The sequence below is a fragment of the Cuculus canorus genome, chromosome 5 (genome assembly GCF_017976375.1).
Source record: "Cuculus canorus isolate bCucCan1 chromosome 5, bCucCan1.pri, whole genome shotgun sequence".
Taxonomy (NCBI): domain Eukaryota; kingdom Metazoa; phylum Chordata; class Aves; order Cuculiformes; family Cuculidae; genus Cuculus; species Cuculus canorus.
Window position 1 is genome coordinate 68,958,787 of NC_071405.1, and position 24,575 is coordinate 68,983,361.

The 24,575-nt window shown below is 57.0% G+C and overlaps 2 protein-coding genes across 7 annotated transcripts; both read left to right on the forward strand.

The window, feature by feature from the left end:
* The first annotated feature begins 260 nt into the window (after window positions 1–260).
* LOC104057248 (inner centromere protein-like) lies at window positions 261–19,819 on the forward strand. Of its 4 annotated transcripts, none has more exons than XM_054069178.1 (19): window positions 261–785; window positions 1,074–1,187; window positions 3,322–4,022; window positions 5,017–5,068; window positions 5,652–5,685; window positions 6,737–6,836; window positions 7,494–7,584; window positions 7,667–7,799; window positions 7,873–8,007; window positions 8,435–8,446; window positions 9,026–9,135; window positions 9,467–9,581; window positions 10,311–10,421; window positions 10,760–10,893; window positions 11,367–11,442; window positions 12,346–12,450; window positions 12,657–12,764; window positions 14,380–14,536; window positions 18,945–19,819. In XM_054069178.1, the coding sequence occupies exons 1-19, from the start codon at window positions 478–480 to the stop codon at window positions 19,010–19,012; spliced, it is 2,664 nt and encodes an 887-aa protein (XP_053925153.1). In that variant the 5' UTR covers window positions 261–477; the 3' UTR covers window positions 19,013–19,819. The 4 variants fall into 4 exon arrangements, with proteins under 4 accessions (XP_053925153.1, XP_053925150.1, XP_053925152.1 ...); XM_054069175.1 differs by lacking the exon at window positions 18,945–19,819 and adding an exon at window positions 15,205–15,521; XM_054069177.1 differs by lacking the exon at window positions 18,945–19,819 and adding an exon at window positions 15,205–15,521 and having other exon boundaries at window positions 10,311–10,418.
* Window positions 19,820–21,493: 1,674 nt separating this feature from the next.
* LRRC55 (leucine rich repeat containing 55) lies at window positions 21,494–24,575 on the forward strand. 3 transcript variants are annotated; one of them, XM_054068221.1, is made up of 3 exons: window positions 21,494–21,739; window positions 22,235–23,103; window positions 23,590–24,575. In XM_054068221.1, exons 2-3 carry the CDS (start codon window positions 22,491–22,493, stop codon window positions 23,823–23,825), a joined length of 849 nt encoding a protein of 282 aa, XP_053924196.1. In that variant the 5' UTR covers window positions 21,494–21,739; window positions 22,235–22,490; the 3' UTR covers window positions 23,826–24,575. The 3 variants fall into 3 exon arrangements, with proteins under 3 accessions (XP_053924196.1, XP_053924195.1, XP_053924194.1); XM_054068220.1 differs by lacking the exon at window positions 21,494–21,739 and having other exon boundaries at window positions 22,355–23,103; window positions 23,590–23,825; window positions 24,189–24,575; XM_054068219.1 differs by lacking the exon at window positions 21,494–21,739 and having other exon boundaries at window positions 22,355–23,103; window positions 23,590–23,825; window positions 24,192–24,575.

The following is a 24,575-nucleotide window of genomic DNA, read 5'->3' on the forward strand; positions in this document are numbered from 1 at the left end:
GACTCCGCTCTGCTCGCCCGTCTCTGTGGTCGCGGAGGACTCCGCCTCGGGCCAAGAAGCTGCGGAGGGGGCGCTAACGGCGAGGTGATGGGCGTGGCCCGCGGCCAATGGCAGGCGGCGGCTCGGGCAGCGCCTATAAAAGGCGGCGGCGCGGGGCAGTGCGGTGTTCCGGGAAGGGGCGCGGGCTGTGGGGGTGGTGGGGATTGCGTCGTTGTGTTCAACCCTGGTTTTTTTTTTTTTGCTCCCTGCGGTAACAGCGGGATTGAGCATCGGGGGAAGCAGGCAGAGGGGTCTGGGGGCCCTTGGAGGCAGAGTGGGGGCTTGTGCCTAACCAGGGTGCAGCATCAGGTTGCTCCCCACTTCTTTTACCCCTCGTCCCCCCTTTTCTTTGCAACTTGCACCCATGTCCTGAGGCGGGAGTGGGCTTGAGCCTCAGGGGGGAGCAGGCAGAGGGGTTTGGGGGCCCTTGGAGCCAAAATGTGGGCTTGTGCCTGCCCAGGCTGCCCCGCTGGGGTGCTCCCCCTGCCCAGGGCACCCCCCTTCTTGCCCTCCACCCTGCCCCGAGGTGGAGGCGATCCTGGCGCCTCTCCTCCTGCTGCCGGGACACCCCCGAGCTGCTGTCTCTCCCTCTGTGTTCCAGGCAGGGCCATGGCGGAGGCCGATGGTCCCACGCGGCTTCTGGAGGTGTGCGGGCAGCGGTTCTCACGGTTCCTCCACAACGCCAAGCACAAGCACTTAGCCTGGCTGCGGGAGGTGGAGGAGCAGGGCATGAGGCTGCTGGAGAGGTGGGGGCTGCGTCCGGGGTTCTCCCTGTGCCCTGGGGAAATGGGTGATCCCAGAGTGCTTCCAGCCCCTGCGTGTGCCCAGCCCTGGCACGAGGGCCAGCAGGCGCTAGGTTCCACGACGGTGGGCTCGGCAGCTGGGTTTGAGCCTGGGTGCCGGGTTTTGGTGCTTTTTGCTCTTCTTTTTCACCCAGTACTCCACAGCGAGTTCCCCCTTGCGGGCTGGGTCGAGGGTGGCGTTGCTGCAGGCAGCAGGGGAAGCAAACCCTGTCTTCTGTGTTTGCTCAACAGCAGCTTTGGGGCTGAACCCACTTTGATGCCCAAAACACCTTCGCAGAGGAGACGTTCCAAGAAAAGGCAATCTTCTTGCCTTAAAGAGGAGAACAAGGAGCCGAACAGGAGGAGGTGGGTGGGTCCCTTTGTCTTGGCTCAACGTCTCCACCTGTAGCAGACATAAAATAGCCGCTTTATTCCCTGAGTTAGCAAATACATTTAAAAGGGCACATAGAGACCAATCAACTCTTTTTGGTTCCAGTCAATGTTTGGGATGGAGGTGGCGGGTTTCCTTCTCTCCTATTCGCATTTTTTTCTGGTTATAAACAAAGAATAACAAATACCCTCTTTTCTTGCCCGTTTGCATTTGGGGTTTTTTTATTTGTTTTGGCCTGAGGTTGCTCCTGGCGTTTGCTTCCCTAAACTTCTGGGCTGGTGCCTGGGATGGGAGAACCTGGGAATGGAACTGGCCGCTAGCTATTTGACCTGGTTGTGGTTTGAACTGGTGGGCAGGAAGGCTCTGTGGGATTAGCGGTGAAACAGAAGTGGGAATTCCAAGCAATTCCAAACTGTACTTAAGGTTTTTAAAGCCAGTCCTGAACTGGCAACGGTTCCCTGCAAACGGATGTCAAGGCAGGGCGGTGTCAGTGAGATTTAATTGTCTGTGTGATTGAGGATGGCTGCAATTCTCATTAACTTTTGTGATGCCGCTGCTTCCCCCCTCTTGTGGCCAGTGGTGGCTACGGAATCCTCCCTCTGGAGAACACCTTGTGAGCCGAGGGAGGGACGCTGACAGCATGATCCAAAGCGTTTGTGCGAATAAGGCACTTAAATGTTGATAACCGTGGTGAAAAACCCACATGAGTTGGACGGGAAGAGCTGGAACTAAAAGGCCGTCAGAAAGCAGACATGGAAGATGGAGAGAAGAGCAAGAATAGCACGGCAGCGTGGGCGGTTCATGTACGTGTGGTGAGGGAGGGCAGGAGAACACTGCACCTCGAAGTGGGGAGCTCCTTGGACATGCTACTGGTTTTCAGGTAGGAGCTGCTTTGCTCCCCAGAGGAAGATGGATCTTGCATCTGATTTTCCTCATTTAAACTCTGTTTTGAGGAAGCCCTGCTGATGTGACAATGCCTGGGTGGGTATTCGGCAGCAGGAAGCTCCCGCGGCAGTCTGGCGTGTTAGGCTCTTCCACGTGAACTGTTTCATCTTTGCCTCCAGCCTCCACCCTCTGGCCCACTTCAGCATCAGAAACCGCCTTTCTCTGGAAACAGCTTTGTCCTTTCACTGTGGGTTTGTCCACCTGATCTCCTTGACTCGCTGATCCCATGTGTGGCTCCATCCTCTCGCAGCAAGTTCCCTAACGGATCAAAGGGGATTTCTCTGCTGAATCCTCTGTGTAGTTGGTCATGTTTAACTGAAACAATAGAGTGAAAGCTTTACTATTCCTGGTAATTCTTTTCTGAAATAGCAGAAACTCAAAGAATTCCCGAGTCCTAGCTGTACCAGTGGGGTTTTGAGGCGTTCCTCAGGATTGCACTGGCTGGTGCCCTGCATACAGCAGTGCTGCTATTTCCCATCCTGTTCAAACCCAGCATTTAGATCTGTGGATGTTTTCTCAGCACTTGGGTCCTTCCCCAGCGTTTAGGATCTGTTTCACACTGTGCAGCCTGCTGAAAGCAGCACACTCTGCTGTTTCTAGATGGGGTCTTGTAAGGAGGCTTCCACACCGAGCTGATCGTGGCAGACTGCAACACCTCTGATCTGAAATCCCTCTCTGTGTGGGTGTCTGTGCCTTGCTCCAGGTGAATGGAGCGGAGTTGGCTGTGCCAGTGTGTCTTTGCTGTCCCAGCACCAGCTCCACCCGGGGCTGTGGGTGCAAAGAACAGCCTCAGGTCCTGCAGTTCATATTCTCCAGCTTTTGTGGGTCCACCCCGTACAGCCAGCTGGATTGGCTGCGGCGGGGGGGGGGGGGGGGGGGCATGGGCCCCTCATTGCTGCCTGTAGCACAGAGTGGAAACATCCAGCAAAAATCTGTCTCGCAGGCAGCGGAGAGCAGCAAAGAGCAATTCCTAAGCCCTTCTGGCTAAATCTAAGCCCTCAAGGTCCAGCTCCTGTGTTTCATCACTGGTAGGACATGGGTTGCAAGGGAATGGTGGAGAGAAGAAGCCCGTGGGCTCGCTTCAAAAATTTGCTCTTTTTTCCTCTAAAAATTGTTTGGGAGTGGGAGACTTCATTATTTCATTTAAAATTGTATTTATTTAAGGTTGTCCAGAAGAAGAAGCAACGTCAAGCCAACAACTTCCAAGCTGAGTTCCCAAAGGCGCCAGAGCAAGGAGCAGCCCCAGTACCCTGGCTGTCAGGGGGAAGAGGTGGCTGTGCCAGACTGCACAGTGGGGTCTGAAGCTGGTGTGAAAATCGAGCTCCCTGGACCGTCTGGGAAAGGGCTGATGGAGGTGCAGGATCCCATGGAGAAGGTGAGCTGTCAGGACAGCCTTTGGGATGCCAACAGCAGCAGCACAGCCCATGCAGAGCAGCCGTCACCCCGGGGGGATGCAGGCACTGAGCATGCTGGTGATGCGTCTCGTTCCACTACGGTTCCTGCTGCCTGGGCAGCACTGGAGGAGGAGGAGCAGCCCCTGAAAAGAACAGTGAGGACCTCCGCTGCCAGGGCTGCTAGGAATGGAAATTCTGCCACGCTCCAAGGAGATCAGTCTCCTCAAGGTCTTGAAGAGGTGCTTTTCCAGGACTCTGACAGCAAGATGACGACAGCAAGATCCAAAGCGCACTGCTGCTCTGGTCGCCGGAGCATTGCCGGTGGCTCCCACAAGAGCCGCAGGGCTTCCTTGGCAGAAAAGTACTCTCTGGCCAGCAAGAGGGAGAGCATGATCCGGAGATCCGTCAGTAGGGCCATCTTGAAGAAGGCAGTGGCACAGGCATCCTCCTCTGCCTCCAGCAGAGTGAGCTGTAAGTGCCTTAAAGTAGTCAAATGTGTTGGTTTGGTTAAATCGGCTTTGGTGTGGGGAGTAAGTGCAGCTCACCCATAGTAACTCTCTGGCTCTTGTGGATTGGCCCTGTGGTTTCCACCCCATTGGGATATGATCTTCAGGTCCTCACCTGCTGTCAGAGTCTGCTGGTGCACAGGCACAGTGTTTGGAGGGTGGGTTCTATAGGTTGTGGGTAGGCAGAGAAACGTGGAGCACCAAGGAGAATGCGGTCTGTCTGGTTGCAGCCACACGTGCAGTTTGGCTGGTCAGAGACTCCTGCGTTCCCTGGGGACAGGCTTTGATTTTGGTGTCTTCTGCCAACTCTCAAAAAAAAAAAAAAAAACAACAAATCAGAGCTGAATGTCTCCACCCCTGAAATTTGGCTGGAATTGGCAGAGGAGCTTAAATGATTTTGGGAGGAAGGCAGAGATGTGCATGGACTGAGAACCAAACAGCACAGTCATCGGAGGAAACAAGATCTGGGCTGTTCCTGGTAGCATTAAACTCCCCATATCCTCTATTCTCACTGCTCTTGGGAAGGTTTTGCCATTAGGACTTCATAAAATCACTGCTCTGGAGGCAGATTGGCCACTAATAAAGCACCAAGGCCTTCAGTGTTTGGCTTTGTCAGCTTTGAGTCACGCTGTATCCAGGCATATTCTCTAATACTTTCAGCAAAGTGGTGTTGGGGGGATGAAATCAGCCTAAATAGCCAAATCTCTGCACAAAGCCATGTGGGGAGGCAGGAGCCACAGTCAATTGACTGGAAAATGCTGTCCCTGGTGCAGGCAGGAGCGTTTGTGCAGCTGGAGCAGCTCATGGGCAGAGGCACTTGGGGAGGAGGTTTGGTGTGGATAGCAGGGGTGAGCGGTGTTCCCGGGTGGAAAGCCTGCTCGGAGCCCTGAGCTCTACCACATGCGCTGCTGCTGGGAAGCCTCAGAATGGAATCACCAAGCTTGCATTTTCTTCTCCAGGTCAAAGCTCCTTGGAGGTTTTTGTGGAAGAAGATGTGACCAGCAGCACAAGGTGAGGTTTCCATGCGGAGCAGACAGGAAGAAGCCACAGTAACCCCTGCAGGGAAGCTCTCTGGGTGGCTTTTGTGTTCCCGTGATAGGACTGGTTTTGTAATGGGCTGTTTGGGTGCTGGTGTCACCTGGGTTGTTGATATTTCAGTTTGTGCTGCCCTGGCACAGCCCTTCCTTTCCAGAAGCCTGTTTTGAGCACTGTGAGGTCCAGCCCGGACCAGAGTAGCTGGGACAGCAGTGGTGCTGGCATCGAAGGAGGTACTCCTGGCTGTAGCCAGCCTCCGAACACCCACTGGCAGGTGGCCAGGGGTGCTCTGACCTGGGAGGTGGATGGGTGAGACTCCACCAGAGGTCCATGGAGCTTCCTTGCTACGTGCAAGTTCTGTGGGAGGGGACCAGGCTCAGCAGCACATTGATCAGTGATGCGCTGGAACAGCCCAGCTGAAGGATTCTCAACTTCGCCTGTGTGGCCTGGCTGAAAACCCCTTGTGCTTCTGGATGCATTTAGATCTTTGTGCTTTCCTTGGTGTCCATGTGCTGGTTCCATCAGAGTCAAAACAATTAAACCAGCTCTTTGTTTGCAGGCCTGAACCAGAGCTGGATCCCCCAGGTGGAAAGGTAAGTTCTAAGGAACAACCCACAAGCATCTCCGGGCATCTTGGTACCTCTGCTGATCCTTGCCACTGGATGCAGGGAAAGCAGCCAAGGATGGTTCCATCATGTCCCACTGAGCTGGGTGAAGGCACTGCTGAGCCGAGCAGTACTGCCCTTGTAACACAATGCAGCCAGCTGAGCCGGCTGGTGCTCTAGCTCGTGGTGGGCAGAGTCATTGAGTGTCTCCATAAGGTTTCTTCAGGATGGAGTGTTTGGAGGTTCCCGGCCAGGTTCCCAGGAGCTGGCAAGCTTTTCCCTGTCAGCTGGGCATGGGAACTGACTGTATTCTTAGCCTCTGTCTGCTGCAGGACTGGTTTAGCTCCAGAAATCATGAGGGCTGTTCAAGTTAATGTGCTTTCCTTGGCCACAGAGGCCAGTGTGAGCCTGCGGTGAGGAAAGAAGCCCCAAAAACATCTTGTGTGGTTGTGCTGTGAGCCAGCGGATGTGAAAGCCAGCCCAGCAGAGGAGTGGGCTCTGCTTCAGGACGGCCCCGGTACTGTTGGGAAGCAGTAGTGGGAGCAGGCGTGTAGCTCTGCTCTCGGAGGTGGTAGCAGCGTAGCAGGTGGGGGATGGCTAGCAGAGAAAGCGCAGCCTGTGCAGGCAGCCTTGCAACGCACGAGAGTGCTGTGCTGTGGTGGTTTTGCTTGTTCTTCCGCAAAGACGCGCTGCTTCAAGTGCCTGATGATCCTGTAACCCGAGACATTTCACAGGAGTCCTCTTTCAGGACTGGGGTGTCTGTAGCTTGAGATTGTAGTCTCCAAGGTGGGTAGGTGGGAGCTGCCTGTCTGTGAGGTGCTGTGGCATTGGAGTCCAGGCTCACAGAGCTCCTGCTCTGGTTGAGAAGTGCTGGACAAGTCTCCCACAGAGGCCGGTGGTCCCTCTGCAGACCCCTGAAACAAACCAGCTGGTGCCCACACAGCTGCAGTTGTAGAAGCGACCAGCTTTCTCAGGGCAGTGGGGCGGTGGTAGCTGTGTTCTTTGGTGCTAAGAGAATGCTTGTTTCCCCCTCCTGCAGGCTCCTGAGGACACTCTTGCTTCAAGTAAAAGTACCCGGGCTGCCAACCCTCCCGCATCACCCTTAGCTCCTTCTGAGCAGCAGGCAGGGAGCAACAAAGGTAACTATTTGGTCTTGCTTTCCTTGCATGAAGCCCCACGGACACACAGAGCAGGGCGAGTCAGCGTGAGGGCTTGTGGAGAATCTGGGGCTTGTGTAGGAGCAACACCACCTCAGACCAAAGAGAGGGAACCTTTCAGGTGAACTGTTGATCTCCTGAAGATGCAGTTGGATAAGGAAGGACATCTTGTAAATGCATCCAAGCCTTGAGACAAACGTTGTCCTGTCCAGCTTCAGGCTGCACAGGGAGGGGGTGGGGACACTTTGGAAAGAGAGCACTCTTAGATCTGAACCTTGCACGCAGTACAACCTTCTGTTCAAGCGCCTCAACGTCCCTTTCTCCTGGGTTTATGTTGCATGAAGATCCATGGGTCCTGTTGATTTACTATGCCTTGAAGCAAGGAAGGGAAGAGATCCGGGCTTTGATTGTCCCCTGTGGAGCTGTAGGATCTGCCCAGCAGGGCAGAGGGAAGAGCAGCAGAGGTGGAACAGGCTGAGTCTGTACAAGACGCATGCTGTGGGTGCTTCACTGTACACAGTGATGACGTCCTGGCGAGCCCCAAACTCCTGGGCTTCCCGTTTGGTTAGGGGCTGAAAATGGGTATTGGAGCCCTACTGGCTGCTTTGAATGTGGTGCTAACTCCAGCTTTCTTCACAGGAAGCTGTGTGAACCCAACCAGTGAAGCCCAGAACGAGAACCAGAGGCAGCCCCACTATGTCAAGGCCTGGGAGAACCGCTCGGGTGTCTGGTAGGGGGTGTTTGCGTCCTGGACCTGGCCTTCAGTGTGTGGAGCAAGTGTCACCTAACGTGCCTCTTGCTAATCCCTGCAGGACAAGAAGCTACAAACAAGCAATGGGTGCCCTGTGGAATGGGCAGCAGTCAGGGGCTCACACCCTTTCCCCGGTGGATGAAAAGCAGAACTCATCAAACCAGGCTCCACCTTCTTTCTCTTCTGCCAGCAAGGTGAGTGGGTGCCATGGCCCTTTCCCTCCCTTTCCCAGACAGATACAGAATTCCCAATGTCTCCTCCTCTTAGGTTGTTAGACCATTGAAGAACTTCCTGCAGGCTGTGCAGCAAAACCAGCTGCTGGCAAGCCCAGGGCCCAGCGGACGTGGGGGAGTCATAAAGAACTTCATCAAACGCAACACTCCCTCCCGGCCCGGTCTGAAGGTGCGTCTGGGTCCCAACTTCCCTCATAGGGATGGAGAAGGGAGTGGCAGGAGGGCCTGTTGCTTTGAAAAGCATAAACATATCCCTGGTTCTTTCTGCTGACGTGGGTCCTTGTAGCAGACTGGACTCGGTTCTGCTTTAACCTCCCTGGGGAAGGGTCATGGAGGTAGTGCAAGGGCTGCAGCACCGCCTGTGTGAGGACAGGCTTTGAGAGCTGGGGCTCTTCAGCCTTGAGAAGAGAAGGCTGCAGGGAGACCTTAGAGCAGCTTCTGGTACTGCCAGCATGGCAGGTAGTGAGGGGTCGGACAGGGGTGTCTCTACCATGTACGGGTAAGGAGCTGCAGCTGAGAATGAGGGGGGCTGTTGTAAAGGGAGTTCTAGTGTTACTTCCAAACCATTAATCATTTGTTTTGTCTCTTCTCTACAGGGGGACTTTGTTGTAAGTAATGACGCCCTTTCCTGTGGGGCTGGAAGGCTGTAACGGCTCCGCTTGCTTCCTAGCACTGACAGCTCTTTCCCCTCACCCTGGCTCCCTCACAGCTCTCTCCAAATAAACCACCGGCCACACGGCAGGGAGGTGGCCAGACCTCTTTGTGGATGTATTCTTCTGGGGCTGGGAGCTGTGGGGAAGCCTGTGGCCTCTACACAAGACAGCTTGCACTGTTCCTTCTCCTTCACTCTGCCAGCTGCAGGTGTAGGTAGCGCTGTCCCAAGCGCAGAGCAATTGCTACGGGCAGTCACTACAGTGGGGATGTGCTGTTCCTTGCCCATAAGTATCCTCTACAGCTGGAGGGCTGGGGTGATTCCTTCCTGTACCTACGACTCTTCTGCTCCGATTAGTTGAATAAGCGCTGTCGCCAAACTGGCATTCATTCCCTGCTATCCCCTTCCCATTTGGGTGTTGGGGGGGAATGACTCTGAGGTGACTCCTTTGTGGAGATGCTGCCTGGGCACCAGCAACCTGGGGGCAGAAATAGGTCCCAGTGACCCATACAGCCTGAACTCGTCTTCCCCTCAGGAGAAGGAGCGGCAGAGACTGGAAAGCCTCAGGAGGAAGCAGGAGGCTGAGGAGGAGAGAAGGAAGAAAGTGGAGGAGGAAAAGAGGCGGCGGCAGGCAGAGATGAAGCAGTGAGTTGAGTCCCTTTACTCTTGCTCCTTCCCTGGCTCTGCAAAGGCGCCTTGGAGCCTTTCCCACCAGGATGTACCCTGTTCCTTGCCTCCTCCAAGGAGCATTTAGTGAGTGATGCTGCCTGGGCCCTGCTGTTCCCGAGTTTGCATTGATGCAAAACCCCTGCCAATGCCTGCTCTTAGTGCAGACGTGAGCTGAGGTGATGCTCAGCCAGATCAGGGCAAGCGCAGGAGCAGGTTTCCTGAACTCCCACAACAAATCCCTGCTCCCCATCAGCCGCTGGGCTGGAGCAGACAGTTTACCAGCCCGTCTTGCACCTTTGCTGCCCAGGAGGAGAGAAGAGCGCCTGAGGAAGGCACTGCAGGCTCGGGAGCGGGTGGAACAGTTGGAAGAAGAGAAGAAGAAGAAGCGGATGGAGCAGAAGATTTTACAGAATGATGAGAAGGTGAGAAGGCTTTTGGACCATGCAGTACAGTGATGTTTTTTCAGTGAGCTGTGAGGCCGTTGGAGTGCAGGGAGGCCACTGGCATGATGTGTGTGAGCCCAGGGTTGCTGCTGGCGACTAATGAGGTGGTGGGTAACTGCATCAGAGACACTGAAGTACTCTGACAAGAGGAGGCTTTTATTCTCCTCACCTCTGCGGTGGCTCTAGACATTCCTGTTCCAACATGCAGTGTTTGTGGTGCTGTGCTTTCAAGGAATGTGGCAGCATCCCTGGTGTCCTTTGTGCAGGCAGCCTTACTCAGTGTACAGTGTGCTCGGAGCAAGCTGTTGGCACACAACGTAGTGGGAAGGAGTAGACCCAAGCACACAAGGGGTGCTGATGAGGAGCGGACTTTGCTGTGTGTCTGTACTGTTTGGCTTTTAAAGCCTTGTCTGGCCCTCTTTTGGGGTCAGGTAGCAGACGGGGAGTGTGCTAGGATGGGCTGTGCTGGCTGTGTGTAGCACTGCTGCTTGTGCAGCTCCGTGCAGGTTCTGCAGCATTAAGGGAGCTGCACCTGATCCACCTGGAGTCTTGGCAGCCTGTGGCAAGAAGATTCCTCCCTGAATGCCTGTAAGGATGGGGCAGCCACCATTTCTTTGGGAAACCTACCCACCCTGACAGGAAAACGTTTCTTCCTAAGATCTCATCTCAATCTCCCCTTTTTCTGCTTCAAACCTATTCCTCCCTCAGGTACACCTCTCGCAAGGGCGGGAAGAGAAAATACCAGAGGAGCGGAGCAAGAAAAAGCTGTCCAAGAAGCACAGGGAGGCTGATGCCCAGAAGCAGAAAGCACCAAAGGTGGTAAGAGCAACTCCAGGTCCCTGCCATGTGTAGAAATGGAGAGGAACAGCAGGGAACCCGTGCCCTGTCCCAACGGATGGGACAGGGAGAGATTCCTGCCTCTCCTGACTCGGGGGTTGGGGTCCGTGCTGCAAGATTTCTGCCTGGACAGTCGGTGTTGGGTTTGAGCACAAGGGTACCTGTTGGGACAGAAGGGAGGTATTTCTCCATGGTGGTCGCAGCAGGGAAGGTGGGAATGGGATACAACAGGCACAAGCTGTCTTGGAGCATTTGTTACACACCCTCCCATCTTTCCTCACTGGGTCTGAAGGGTTACGAGGGTTTTCTTTCTTCATCAGGAGGAAGGTGAACTTGAGCACCAAGAGCCCCTGCAGAAAAGTAGAGAGGATGAGGTGAAAGAAAAAGGAAAGAGAGTCTGGGAACTGAGAAGTCTGGCAGAGCAGCAGCAGCAGGCGGAGCAAGGGAAGGAGAGGTATTGGCTTGTCCTGCCCTGGAGGGGAGGGGACCTGGAGGTGTGATGAGGCAGTAAAGATAAACGGTGCTGCTGGATTGGGACTGTTCCAGGTCTCCACTACCCTCCGGGTGAGGAACCTTCTAATGTCCAACCTACCCCTCCCCTGGCATCTTCCTGCCATTCCCTGGAGTCAGAGGAGAGCTCAGCGCTTGCTTCTTCCCCCGCCCTATGTGAGGAAGCTGCAGAGCACAGTGAGGTCTCCCCTCAGTCTCCTCCAGGCTGAACAGACCAAGTGACATCAGCTGCTGCTCACACGCTTCCCCTCTAAACCCTTCCCCAGCTCCGTGCCCTCCACTGGACACTTTCCAGCAGCTTTAGATCCTTTTTATCCCATGAGTCCCAAAGCTGCCCCCAGTGCTGAAGGTGGAGCCGAATGCTGGTGCGGGGCAGGTGTGTGCTCCTCTAGAACTAAACCATATATCCTTCCCCAGGGATCACAAACAGCGAGAGAAGAAGGGCCCCCAACCCCAGCTGGAGTCAGCAGTGCCTGCTGAAAAGAACAGAAAGGTGGGAGCTGAAGTGGGCTTGGGACCTTCTCTGTTGTGAACCAGAGAGACACAGGAGGCACAGACTTGTTTTAAGATAAGATTTGGTTTTCATGTGCTGTGTTAATGTTTTAACACTTGCTACCACACTATTTAGAGGAACAAGTGCAATAAACGTGACTACAGGCCAAATATGTTATTGTATAGAGCTGGGGCTGTGCAGGATCAAGCCAGCTCTGCTGAAAGCATTGGAATTGGCTGTTTTCTCGTTCACAAGTGAGCTTTCCCAGCCTCCTCCGAATGGATGGCAGCCATACAGTGGTGCTTTGAAGAGACCCTCCAAAGGGCATTCACTGACGCTTAAAGGAATACAGAAATTAGTGAGATATCTATCTTTTCCCCTGCTACGCTCGTTCACTGTTTGGAGGATGTGATCCCCATAATCTTCAGATATTGTGGCTTCATGTGACTCCAGCTGTACTCACGCAAGTAGTGTTGTGCCTTGAAGTCAAGGCAGTTTGTCTCAAAACATCACAGTAACATTTCCTTTTTAGTCTTAACATCACTCTTCCTTCTGCCTTCTTCCTTGGTTAAAAAACAGCCTCCTAAATGCTGCGCTTAGGAATAAATTCCTCCTCCTGCCTTTGCTGCTCTTACTCACCAGGTCCCTGACATTCAGACTCCTGTTTGTGCTGCACGATTTTAATGAAGGTCTCGATTGCTCGTGTGTTGCCAAGCTCTGGTCTGAGGGAGCTGCAGTGAAACCCCTCTAGATGAGAGAGAAGCTGAATGTAACTCGGTGCCTGCAGCTCTTGCCTCCTCTTAGCTTTTCCCTCCTGAGAAGTGCTGGAGAAAAAAATGCATGGCCTGGGCTGAAAAGGTGTTTAAGCACTGACAGTTTTACCTCTATTTTCTTCTCTATTAGGAGGCAAGCCTGAAAATGCTGCAGCAGCAGCCTGGGCAGGAGAAGAGAGCCAAGCAACCGGAATCCATTGCTGTAGCTTCCAATCCCTGGCTCAAAGCAGCAAAGGTGAGCATGGGCTCTAGACACCTTGGTGTGGATCTGAGGAAAGACAGGAATTGCTTTGTCTTGGAGTTTGGGCTTTTTCTGCAGAGGAAGACAGAGGGACTGAGGATTTTCTTGCAAGGTCCCCAGAAACTGTGGCTTGGTTCCCAAGATCTGTTCTTCTGCTTGGGTGAATGTGAATAAGTGACTTAATTCTTGTGGTTTCGCAGGAGGAAGGTGGTCTGCGTGAGCCCCTGCAGGAGCTGGGAGAGGGGAAGAAGATGAAGCAGCCAGAAGCATTGACTGCCTCTGGCACATGGCTGAGCAAAACTGTACAGGTGAGCCCTGGCTCCAGCAGAGGCCTTGGATGTAATGAGCCTGTGGTGCCTAATTGGCTCCTGGGGTCTGGAGCCAGCCTGCAGATTTATTATCCATCAGCAGTGGAGCAGGAAATGAGCTTCCTAAATGCAGGCTGCTGGGGTTTGACAGGCATCTGTGCAGAGGATGGGGCTGGCTGCCCGTGCGGGTGCTCGGCTGAGAGGTCGGTGCAGGGGGTCCTAAAGGGAAAACAAGTGGTTTGGCTCGGCGAGGACACTGGAAGTGACTGCAGAGTGGTAGCTCATCATGAGCCACCACCTGTGGCAGCTCTGATCTCAGCCTGCTGCTGGATCCTGGCTGTATTCGAGGCCTGGTACTGGGAGCAGTGGGGGAAAGCTGCTCGCATGCAGACAGACTTGAGTGCTGCCTTTGCCTCTTGGGGCTGAGCAGATCCTCTTCCTGCTCAGCTTCTCCACGCTGTGACTCATGTCAGAGCTCGAAAGAATGAAAACCGGCTCAGCCAAGAGCTCAGCGCAGGGAAACCCGAAGGAAAAACAAGTGGTTTGCCTTGGTGAGGATGCTGGAAGCAGCCGCAGGATGGCAGCCCATCATGAGCCACTGCTTGTGGCAGCCCCAGTCCTGGCTGGATTGGAGGCCTGGTGCTGGGAGCAGTGAAGGAAAGCTGCTCACATGCAGACAGACTTGAGTGCTGCCTCTGCCTCTTGGGGTTGAGAGGCTCTTCTTCCTCCTGCTCGGCTTCTCCATGGCGTGACTCATGTCAAAGCTTGAGAGAATGAAAACCAGTTCGGCCGTGAAACATGTGAAAGGGTTCTTTGGACTCGCTACAAGAAGGATGTTGAGGCTCTGGAGCATGTCCAGAGAAGAGCAACAAAGCTGGGGAAGGGGCTGGAGAACAAGTCTTATGAGGAGCGGCAGAGGGACCTGGGGTTGTTTAGCCTGGAGAAGAGGAGGCTGAGGGGAGACCTTATTGATCTCTACAACTACCTGAAAGGAGGGTGTAGAGAGGAGGGAGCTGAGCTCTTCTCCCCTGTGACAGGGGACAGGACAAGGGGGAATGGCCTCAAGCTCCACCAGGGGAGGGTCAGGCTGGACATCAGGAAAAAATTTTTCACAGAAAGGGTCACCAGGCCCTGGCAGAGGCTGCCCAGGGAGGAGGGGAGTCACCATCCCTGGGGGGATTTAAAAGACGGGTAGATGAAATGCTCAGGGGTGTGGTTTAGTGGTTGATAGGAATGGTTGGACTCAATGATCCAAGAGGCCTTTTCCAACCTAGTGATTCTGTGTGCCTAGGGATGAAAATGAGTGTGAGGGATCCTCCAGCAAGGCCCCGGTCAGCTCAGGCTTCTGGCTGCCTTCCCATTCCAGTGGAGTCCCTGTGGCACTGGGAGTTCTCCTCTTAACTCACAGCTTCCCCTTGGTGTGAAGGTGATGCCCTGATCTGGTGGTGGGACCTCAGCCGGGGCTTTGGCACAGCCTGGTTCCCTGGTGCTGGAGCTCTGCCTGCCTGCAAGGATCAGAGTGTTTGGATCTCGGCCAGCCTTCCCTGGCAAAGCGAGCCCTCCTGCCAGGCTGGAACGTCTGCTTCCTGCACTAATCACTGCTCTCTGGTTGCAGAAATCCATCTCCGCATCCTGCTCAGGGCCCCCCAAGGGCACAGAGGAACCCAGGTCCCCAACGGTGAACGAAAATAACTATGGGATGGACCTGAAAAGCGATGACTCTACGGACGATGAGAACGATCCGCGAAAGCCTGTCCCCGCCTGGGCTGATGGTAGGTGCCCAGCTTGGTTTGGCTTCCTGCGATCCCTTCCCTGGGAAGCTGGAGCTTTCCAGACACTGTTGGTGCAATCTCAGCTCCCCCAAAGCGCAGCCCAGGAGCGCGTGAGGCTCTGGCAGCACTGGAGCTGCTGGCTCTGAGTGCAGAGTGGAACTGAGCTGCCTTCTTGCAGGAGCTGTTGTGTCAAGTGAAACCAAAGTCGTCCATGCGTGCGTTTGTGGGTGTGAGAAGATGAGTGGGGGCTCATGGTGCTGAGGCAGCTCGTCCTCCTGAGGGAAATAGAGGTGCTGGGTTTGGAACAGGCCTAATGTGCGTTGGAGCTGAAAAGCAGTGCTGGGGCAGCCTGAGGAGGCGTGTGGGGCTCAGAGCTTTGTGGTGAGCAGGGAAGCTGTTATCTATGAATCATAGAATCATGAAATGGTTTGAGTTGGACCTCAAGGCCCACCCAGTTCCACCCCCTGCCATGGGCAGGGACACCTCCCACTGGATCAGGGGGCTCTAAGCCCCATTCAACCTGGCCTTGAACCCTTCCAGGGATGGGGCATTCCCTGTAACAGCTCTCCAGGCAGAGGAGACAAGTCCTGTTGTGCTGGCACAAAGGAACAGGTGCTCAAATGTCATTTAGAGTGGCTCTGCCTCTCTAAACATGGTTCTTTCCACAGGGCCTCAGCTCAACCAAGCCATCATACACCAGTACTACCACCCGGTGAATGTTGACCAGCTCTTTGGTCTCATTCCAAGCCCGAAGCTGGAGGATATTTTTGGGAAGAGCAAGCCCCGATACTTCAAGCGCACGAGCTCAGCCGTTTGGCACTCCCCACCGGGGTCCTTGTCCACCTTTGGTCCATCTTGCTACATCAGCAGCTGAGAGCGCAAAGAAATGCATTTCATGGTGATGTGCTGTGTAGTTTTGTTTTCTTAGAGTGCAGCACATTTACTCTTTTAAGCCTTTTTTTTTTTGTACAGAAATATTGAATAAAATCCCGTTGCAGTAAGCAAAGTCGATGTCTGTCCCTCTGCTTTCCCCGCTGCCATCGGGAGATGCTTCTCCGTGGCTGCAGGTGACAGTGGTGATGGTGGAAAATAAGACATCGCACTAGTACGTGTCCCCTGACACTGCTTGGTCTTGCACGAGGAAGCTGTGAAGCTGCTGTAGAAGGTAAACCTTTTAATGAGCCTGAGGGCTGACGTCTGCATAACCAGTCCTGTGCGATGTTGATGTATTTAACTGTGATTTCATGTGCAGGTATTGCAGTTCTTGTGACCTCTTGGTACTCTGAGCCCGAATCAGGGAATGGTTTGGGTTGGAAGGGACCTTGAAGCCCATCCAGTCCCACCCCCTGCCATGGACAGGGACACCTCCCACTGGATCAGGGGCTCCAAGCCCCATCCAACCTGGCCTGGAACCCCTCCAGGGATTGGGGCAGCCCCCACTGCTCTGGGCAACCTGGGCCAGGGCCTCACCACTCTTACAGCAAAACATTTCTGCGTAAGATCTCATCTCGATCTCCTCTCTTTCAGCTTAAAACCATTCCCCTTGTCCTGCCCCTGCCCTCCCTGATCAAGAGTCCCTCCCCAGCTTCCCTGGAACCCTTTTCCATAGTGGAAGGTGCTCTAAGGTCTCTCTGCAGCCTTCTCTTCTTGGGGGTAAGGAGACCTCGCAGCACCAGCCCTGTGCTGGGTGCACCAGTTGGGGCCAAGGACCATCCTCCTCCTCAAGGCAGGCTCACAGCTCTGAGGATGTGCATTTGGTCCCCAAAGGCAGGAGAGAGTCCCCTTACCACATCCTTGTTAGCACAGCCTGAGAGGGGAGAACTGCAGAGGGAGGAAGGAAGGGTTATTATGGCAAGTGTGGGGGATTCTCTTCCCACGTGGGGGCTTTCCCTTCCTTGTGGCTTGTGTCAGGGGCATTTAGCTGGCTGCTGGCAGCTCTTGGCACACCGCTGGTGCACCAGGAGCCCTCTGTGTGCTGGAAGGGCAGGCAGAGCTCAGACCTGTTTTTTCCTGTGTGGCAGCTCCCCCCTTGGTCTTTGTTAGCTTTGCAGGAGGTGTTTGGGGAGCCCCTGGCACTCCTTGGCTCCCCTGGGTGCTCCGGGCTCCCTGGATGCAGCACTCTGGGCCTCTCTTGTCTTCACCTGGGCTTTCCTGCTCTCTCTGGGACCCTTTTGGCACCACTTGAGCTCCCTGGTGGTTATTTTTCCCCAGTCTGAGTTTCCTTGGAGTCCCTTCACCTCTCTCTCTCCTGTCTTTCTTGGGTACTTTCTCAATCCCTGCAGCCTGAGGTGCTCGTGCTGCCCGCTTCCCCAGGCTCCTCTGGTGTTCCTGGGCTGCTCCCTGCCACCTGCCTTCTGTCTCTCATCACTATCCTCAAATTTCCTGGTCCAACAATGAATTCCGGACCCTGGCAGAGACTGGGAGCGGGATGTGGGGGTCACTGGTGGAGCTGCCTGACTGCAGGAGGCTCAAGGTTTGCTGGCAGGAGGGGATGGAGCCCCTTGGTCAGGATCTTGGGGGCAAGCAGGGTTTGCAGCCCTACGCTGGCACAAGCAGCACCAGTCAAACCACAGACGGCTTGCAGTTTGGCCCCTGCTGTAATAACCAGAGCTGCTCTTGAAGCCTTTCCAGGGACAGGTAATAACAAAAGCCATGAAGCAACCGGGGAGGGAGTGAAACCTGCTGGGTCAAGGAGAGGCTGCACTGGGCCAGGGAGCTCTGGTCCCCTGAGCAGCTCAGGCATCAGGTAGGAGTCTGGCAGCTGGCGCTCCTGCCTCTCCAGCTCCATATTCCCAGCGCCTGGTGGGAAGAGCGACTGGTCCCACTGCTGCAGGACTCTGTGCACCCGGTGGGACTGGGGTGCAGGGACAGAGGGGACCCTGGTGTCACCTCAGCGGAGAGATGGACTGGGGCTGAGAGCCAGAGCTGGGGGCTGCTGGGAGGAAAAGGAGCGATGTCCTTGCCCGGGGCAAGCTGCTCCCTAGGGAAACAGGGTGGTTTAATGGATCTGGGCTGCGTTTCCCCAGCTCTCTACTCCGCTGCCCAGTGGTGCTCCTTGCCTCGGGAATATCCCAGGGTGCCAGGACCCTGGCAGGGTCTGGGACATCGCTGCCAGCCAGGAATGAATGGCAGTGCCACGGCGTGAAGAGATCCCCTCCAGGAACCTTTATTGAACGTGGCTGTGACACCAGCATGCCAAACAATAAATAATAGGCCAAAAAGGCAAGGGAGACAATGTTGGAATGCGGTTCCAGCAGAAACATGGAAACCCTCCTCAGTATGCAAATTGCAGCGAAGGAACTGTGGGTAGTGAATAAACATCTCTCAGCCAAGGGCTTTGGGCGCTCCCAGCAACGAAATCAAACGCAGAGGTGTCAGAGTCCTTCATTGCCTCATCCTCGTCCTTAGAGGTGGTCCCAGCTGGACGTGAAACCCACCACCACCTCTGCTCTGAGTGATAATTCCCAGGCTACCCAGGGCTATCAGCCAGAGCCCACCTGGGTCTGTTTGAATCGCCTCCCACACCCCTCACCTCCTCTCTGTGACAGAGCTGAGCCAGAGCCCCTTGCTGAAGCAAGTCCTGCATGTTGGATGTAGCTGATATTCAGGCTGGGTTTCACCTCTTTGAGAGCATCCAGCTTCTGTAGCGTTGCTTTGCTTAACCCAGGTTTCTTTAGCCTTTGGAGAGGAGAAGGGAAGACATTGAAGCCCCTTGAGCTACCTTTGACCCTGACATCGCACAGGTCAAAAGGATAAGAAGCAGCCAGCGTGGGTTTCTCTCTGTTGCTGCTTGGCCCCCTGACCAAGCCGCCTTTGGCTGCTGCAGAGAGCAGGGGGAGGCTGGGGCTTCTCCCTAGAGACCCCCAATCTGGGCAACAACAGCTCCAGCAGCACCTCTGAAGCAGCTTTGTGGGCGATAGCAGCACAGGGTGTGAAAGGAAACCAAGCGCGGGAGGTGCCCCATCGCTGGCTCCCGCCTGCCCCACAGTGCTGGTGCTAATGGCAGAGGAAAAGTGGGGAGTCCGGGGGGAGCTCCGGCCACCTCTGCTGTAGCAAAGACCAACCCCCCAGGAGCAAAACCTGCTCAACTGACAGCAAAGCCCTGTGAAGCTGGGTCCCCTCGCCTTGGCATGCAGGCACCACATGGGGTTTTGAGCTGAAAGAGGGGAGATTGAGGTGAGATCTTAGGGAGAAATGTTTTGCTGTTCAGGTGGGGAGGCCCTGGCCCAGGGTGCCCAGAGCAGTGGTGGCTGCCCCATCCCTGGAGGGGTTCAAAGCCAGGTTGGATGGGGCTTGGAGCCCCTGATCCAGTGGGAGGTGTCCCTGCCCATGGCAGGGATTGGGACTGGGTGGGCTTTGAGGTCCCTTCCCATCCAAATCATTCCATGATTCTATTCTATGGTTACAGAGAGCGTCAGCCACAAGGAAAAGGAGTCCTGGGTGGAGAGATCCTGTGACGACTTGGTGCTCCAATAGCAGCTTGGTGAGCCCAGGGCCTGTGGCTCTCACCAGTCGCCCTTACCATGAACTTCCTGCACCACTGGCAAACGCTGGTGGCAAACAGCCTGAAATGAAACCACCCTGGTCCCATGCCGGCTGCCAGCCAACGGTGGAACCTGTGGGCAGTAGGACCAGGAGAGGACCCGCAATGCACCCAAGCTCTCCTCCATCTCTTCCTGTTTCTCCCTAGCATGGGAAAATGTACAGCCACTGGCATCACCCGCAGCCCCACTCCATGGCCGGGTGCCAGCGGAGGAGGCGGACACCATAAACACTGTTTGCTTTTGAGAAGCCGGAGGCACTGCTCCTGGACATCGCTCTCTGCAGCTCCTGAAAGGAGGTTGTGGTGAAGTGGGTGCTGGGCTCTGCTCCCAAGGTGCAAGTGATCAGACAAGAGGAAACCGCCCCAAGTTGCACCAGCTGAGTTTTAGATTGGATATCAGGAAAGATTCCTTCCCTGACCAAGCGGTGAAGCCCTGGCAGACGCGGTCGAATCCCCGTCCCTGTAGGGGTTCAAAAGCCAGGTAGCCACGGCACTTTTGGGACGTGGTTCAGTTGTCATGATGGGGTTGGGCTGAGGTTGGACTGGATGAGCTGAGAGGGCTTTTCCACCCTCAATGATTCTATGATTCTATCCCTGCCTGGCCAGGGGCTGTGGGATTCAGCACCGAGGGCTGGAGGATGGGAACTCCAGCCGTGGCTCCTGCCACTGTTCCATGCAGCAAACGATGCGCTGCGCTGCCTGCCGACACGCCGAGGGGCAGCTCCTCGTGTGACCGGCAACTTGGCCACCCCGCAAAGGGAGCAATGGAATCCCTCCACTTCTCTTCCTCCTTGCCAGAGCCTGAATGCACGCAGAGTAAACAAAGGCACTGGCAGATGCTGCTGCCCTGGAAGAGATAAAGCCCTGGATGGAAGGCAGATTTATCGAGCCAGGCTCCTGGCGACCAGGCTGAGCCTGGCTGGAGGCTGTGGGTGAGCGTGGCCGAGCCCCAGAGAGCTGGAGTGGGGCTGCCAGTGGCTCCCCTGGGAAGGGCAGGGGGAGGAAAAGCGAAAAGGGGGGCAGGAAGCAAGCGTGGAGCAATAGCTCTGAAAGCCAATGCTCTCCTGCCGCAGTTTGGTCCCACAAATGCTGTTTCAGCAGGGCTGGGCTCTCGGGGGGCTCTGTGGGTGAGCGGGCGGGGGGCAGCCCGGCTTCTTCCCACCCCAGGTGAGCATCCGCATCCTGGCTACCTCAGGGATGCTGCACAGCACTGTGGGGCTGGGCGAGTGGGCCACGAGCGAGGCCCTGAGGCCAACGAGTACCCGTTGGGATAATTTATTTGGTTTATTTTTTTGCTGCCAGCGTAGCCCGGAATGCTAGGGGGCTGGAAACCCCCTCGGCGCTGGGAAGAGATGGGCCTGGGTGTTATTGCTAATTATGCGTGCGCCGTGCTGGCTCCGGGGATGTTGGGGCGTATTCAGCTCCTGGAGATTCCCTGGGAGCTTCGAGCAGTGCCAATGAATCCCAGCACGGGGAGAGGCGGCTGCACACTGTCTGCGAGCGAGGAGCCGTCCCATGGGACGTGGGGTGCAAACAGCAACACTGCTGCCCCACTGGGATGGGGCTTCCAGCTGGCAAAAGGAGACAAAAGGAAAACAAGGGAACCCCCCACCCTGAATGCAGGCACGAGTGGGGTTTGGAAGGGGCTCCTTTCCCAAAGCAACACAGCTGTGAGGTTGCAGTCCTTCCAAAGCAAAATAGGAGCATCCCTGTGACCCAAAACAGACATTTTAAAGGGAAAAGCCAGCTGTGGGGAGGAGGGTAGCTCGCTCCAACCCCCTGCATCCCCTGCCATCCAGGAGGAGAAAGGAGACAGAATTATTCAGCTTGTGTGGAGCAAAACAATCGGTGTCAACCTGAGGCGTTTTCCAGGTCTTCAAGCAGGGAAAAAAGAAAACCAGCTCAGGTTGAAGCTCCCGGCAGGCTGGAGGGGGCCGAGTGCCGGGGCAAGGGGGCTGTGCGGGGAACACTGATTTTCAGGGAATGCTGATTTTCAGGGAACGCCGCCGTCCCTGCGGCCTGGGGTGCAAACAGCCGGGGAACGTCGCTCCCGCTGTGATCCCGCTGCCTTGTTTTCCCCCTCTGCTCATACGTAATCTGTTTCTGCTCCCAGAGCCCAGGAAATCCTGATTCACCCCATTGCACAGGGGATGCTGCCCAAAGCCAGGGGCGCGGGGAGGGCTGGGGACCAGTTGAGCCGGCGGTTGGGGCGCTGGATGACACCCGTCATCCCACTCCATCCTGCCCGCAGGTCTCGGGGGTTCGGGCGCAGATCCCTCAGGGCTGGGGTGTCCCCAGGGCGGGGGCATTTCCACCCCGCGCCATCTCCATCGCTCCGGCAGCTCCGCATCCCGCTCTCCTGTTGCTCAGAGATGTGGAGGCAGTTGCTAAGAGACACCGAAACGTCAGTATCTGGCCCTCAAGGAAAAAAAGAGACAGAGAAAGAGAGAGACAAGGGAGGACGAGGAGGAGGAGGGGAGGAAGGAGGTGGGGAAAGACCTGCTCCCATTACCAGCCTGGCAGCAGTCTTGGCTGTGGCTGCAGGAGCCCCTCGCCCAACTTGGTGGCCCTGGGGGCCAGGGTGGCCACCTGGGGACCCTGACCCCACCGCCTGGGCCCCGCAGCCGTGGGAAGCCAAGCCCCACTCATCCCTGGCCAGCGTGAGTACCCGGGGACCCCGGCATTGCCAGAAGGGTGGGGGGCAGCGGACAGGGGGCGGCAGGGGGATGGTGGCCGCGTGCCCCCCACACGGTGGAGAGGATGAAGCTGGGGAAGGAGGCACAGAGATGGCCAGGCGATGCGGGGCAAGGGCAGGCTGGGGTTGTGGAGATGCCTTGCTGGGGGGACCCTGGGTGGGTGCCAGGGAGGCGGGGGTGGGTGGGGAGGGCGTCCCCGGCACCTGGCTGTGCCGGCGGTGCTGGGGTCCGGTGGGATGCTGGGCAGCAGGCGCGCTCCAGCCACTGCTGGCCGGGCTGGGCGGGCATGGTCAGCAGGGCTGGGGGGTCTGGTCCAGCTGAGACCCCGGGCTGGGGCTTTGGGGGAGTGGCGTGGCCCCAGCGTTGGAGGACGGGGACGGTGTAGGTGACATGGCACGAGCCGCGGCCCTCACAGGCCGTGTGGCCACCAAGGCTGTCTCCCACTCCTCTTCCTCGCAGGCAACCGCCAAGAGCCTGCGGCCGGCCCCGCCGTTGCTCCCAGGCTCGCAGCCCGCCGTGTGCTGGGGGGCGATACCACGTGCCCCCTGGATGCCGCCGGGATGCCCAGCGCGTCGCTGCACTAGCTTGGAGCACGGTGCCGACCCCCGCCACCCGTAGCCCTTGGCGTGAACGCGGCATCGCTCTGGCACCATGGCCCCAGGCACCCCGTGAGGGTGCGAGCCTCGCCGCGTCGGGGCTCGGCCGCCGCCCCGCCATGCTGCTGGGCCCCTGGCTGGTGGCGGCGGCGGCGGCGGTGGCGGCGGGCGCCGGGGAGGGCTGCCCGGCGCTGTGTGCGTGCCACGGGCAGGCAGTGGACTGCAGCGGGCAGCGGCTCTTCTCAGTGCCCGCTGAGCTGCCGCTGGACACCGGCAACCTCAGCCTGGCACACAATCGCATCGCCAGCATCCCGCCGGGCTACCTGGCGTGCTACGGGCAGCTGCGCGCCCTCGACCTGCGCAACAACTCGCTGGCCGCGCTGCCCGCTGGGCTCTTCCTGGGCGCGCGCCGGCTGGCACACCTCGACCTCAGCTACAACAACTTCAGCCTGGTGCCTGCCGACATGTTCCGAGAGGCCAGTGGGCTGCTGCGCCTCGACCTCAGCCACAACCCCGGGCTGCGTCGCGTGCACCCGCTGGCGTTCCGCGGGCTGGTGCAGCTGCGCGAGCTCGACCTCAGCCACGGGGCGCTGGCGGCCATCAGCCTCGAGGCGCTTGAGGGGCTGCCTGGGCTCGTGGGGCTGCGCCTCGGCGGCAACCCCTGGCTCTGCGGCTGTGCCATGGAGCCCTTCCTCAAGTGGCTGCGGGGACGCATCCAGCGCTGTGCCTCGGGTAGGTGCCAGGAGCCCCGAAACCCTCTGTACCCCGATTTCTGGCCGGCACTGAACCTGCTCCCTAATAACCCCATGTCCCAACCAGCAATGACCCCACTCTCCTGTACCCTAAATTCCAGCCAGCCCTTACCCCGCTTCCCCAGCACATTCACAGGTGGCTGATTGTTGGGCCCCCCAAGTCCGCCTGCACCCTACATCCTGGCTGGCACTGACCCCATTCCCCCATACTCCAAATTCCAGCCAGCATTGACCCCACAAGTGCTGCATCCCCAAACCCCCCTGTACCCCACATTCTGGATGCTGACCACCCTCTCCCCAGCAGATTTGCAGGCAGGCAAGTGCCAGGTCCCCCCAGCATCCCTCCCCCCCCCATTTTAGATGCTGACCCCCCTCTCCCCTTTAGATCTGCAGACATCCGAGTAGCACCCACCCCCAAGCCCCCCATACCCCACATTCTGGCCGTTGACCCCCACTCTGCTGTCAGATTCGCAGGTGGCCGAGTGCCGGGCTCCCCCCGAGGTGGCGGGGGCCCCGCTGCTGTCGCTGACGGAGGAGAGCTTCCAGGCCTGCCACCTCACCCTGACGCTGGACGACTATCTCTTCATCGCCTTCGTCGGCTTCGTTGTCTCCATCGCCTCGGTGGCCACCAACTTCCTGCTGGGCATCACCGCCAACTGCTGCCACCGCTGGAGCAAGGCCAGCGAGGACGAGGACGTTTAGGTACTGCTGCCATCGCCGGCGTCCCCCAGCACCGGCCAACACTGCGGGGACGCTGACCGTGCCTTGTCCTCGTCCCCTCCCACCACCCCCCGTGCTGGGGCGGCCCTCAAGACACCAGTGGGGGACGCCAGGAGACAGAACCTCCTGCTTTTGCCCCAAAATGGGGAGTTTTCACCCCAGCAGGCACCCCTGGTGCCAGGACCCCTCTTGCTCCTGCTCCCGGGGCTGTGGAGTGTGGGACCGTGTGGGAGCCGTCCCACGGTATCGGTTGGTGAGACTGGGGGCTTCAGCCAGGGACAAACCCCCCTGCTTGGGGGAGGCACCCCTGGATCATCACAGAAACCCCTGCTTTTGACCCCAAAGCAGCACCGGGGGAGGCTGTTCGACTCCTGCCATGCTCGCCAGCCTTCCCAAAAGGATGAGGGGCCAAGCCCAGGACCCAGTGCCAGCACCCAGCTCAGCACCACTGCTCCCGTGGCACACCGGCGCCTTGCTGGTGACACCAGGCCACGCCGCGACAGCACCGGGGATGCCGTGCCAAGCTGCCAGCATCTTCTGGGGATGGATTTCCCAGCCACGTTTCCATCCTTGCCTTTCTCTTCCAAAGCCTCACACAGGTTTGAGGCCAAACCGGGCACTGCGCATCACCTGAGAGCTGTGAGACCCTGTCACCCCGTCCCTGCTCCCCACGTGGGGACGCAAAAGGAACGCCAAAAAAGAGACAAAAAAAAAAGAAAAAAAAATAAGAAA

Bases quoted from the DNA above. Each gene is read 5' to 3' on its own strand.
- LOC104057248 (XM_054069175.1), top strand. From the start codon at position 478: ATGTGGGCTTGTGCCTGCCCAGGCTGCCCCGCTGGGGTGCTCCCCCTG. The intron at 1,188-3,321 runs GTGGGTGGGTCC...TATTTATTTAAG, and splicing joins AAGGAGCCGAACAGGAGGAG to GTTGTCCAGAAGAAGAAGCA. The intron at 6,837-7,493 runs GTAACTATTTGG...CTTTCTTCACAG, and splicing joins GCAGGCAGGGAGCAACAAAG to GAAGCTGTGTGAACCCAACC.
- LRRC55 (XM_054068221.1), top strand. From the start codon at position 22,491: ATGCTGCTGGGCCCCTGGCTGGTGGCGGCGGCGGCGGCGGTGGCGGCG. The intron at 23,104-23,589 runs GTAGGTGCCAGG...CTCTGCTGTCAG, and splicing joins CATCCAGCGCTGTGCCTCGG to ATTCGCAGGTGGCCGAGTGC.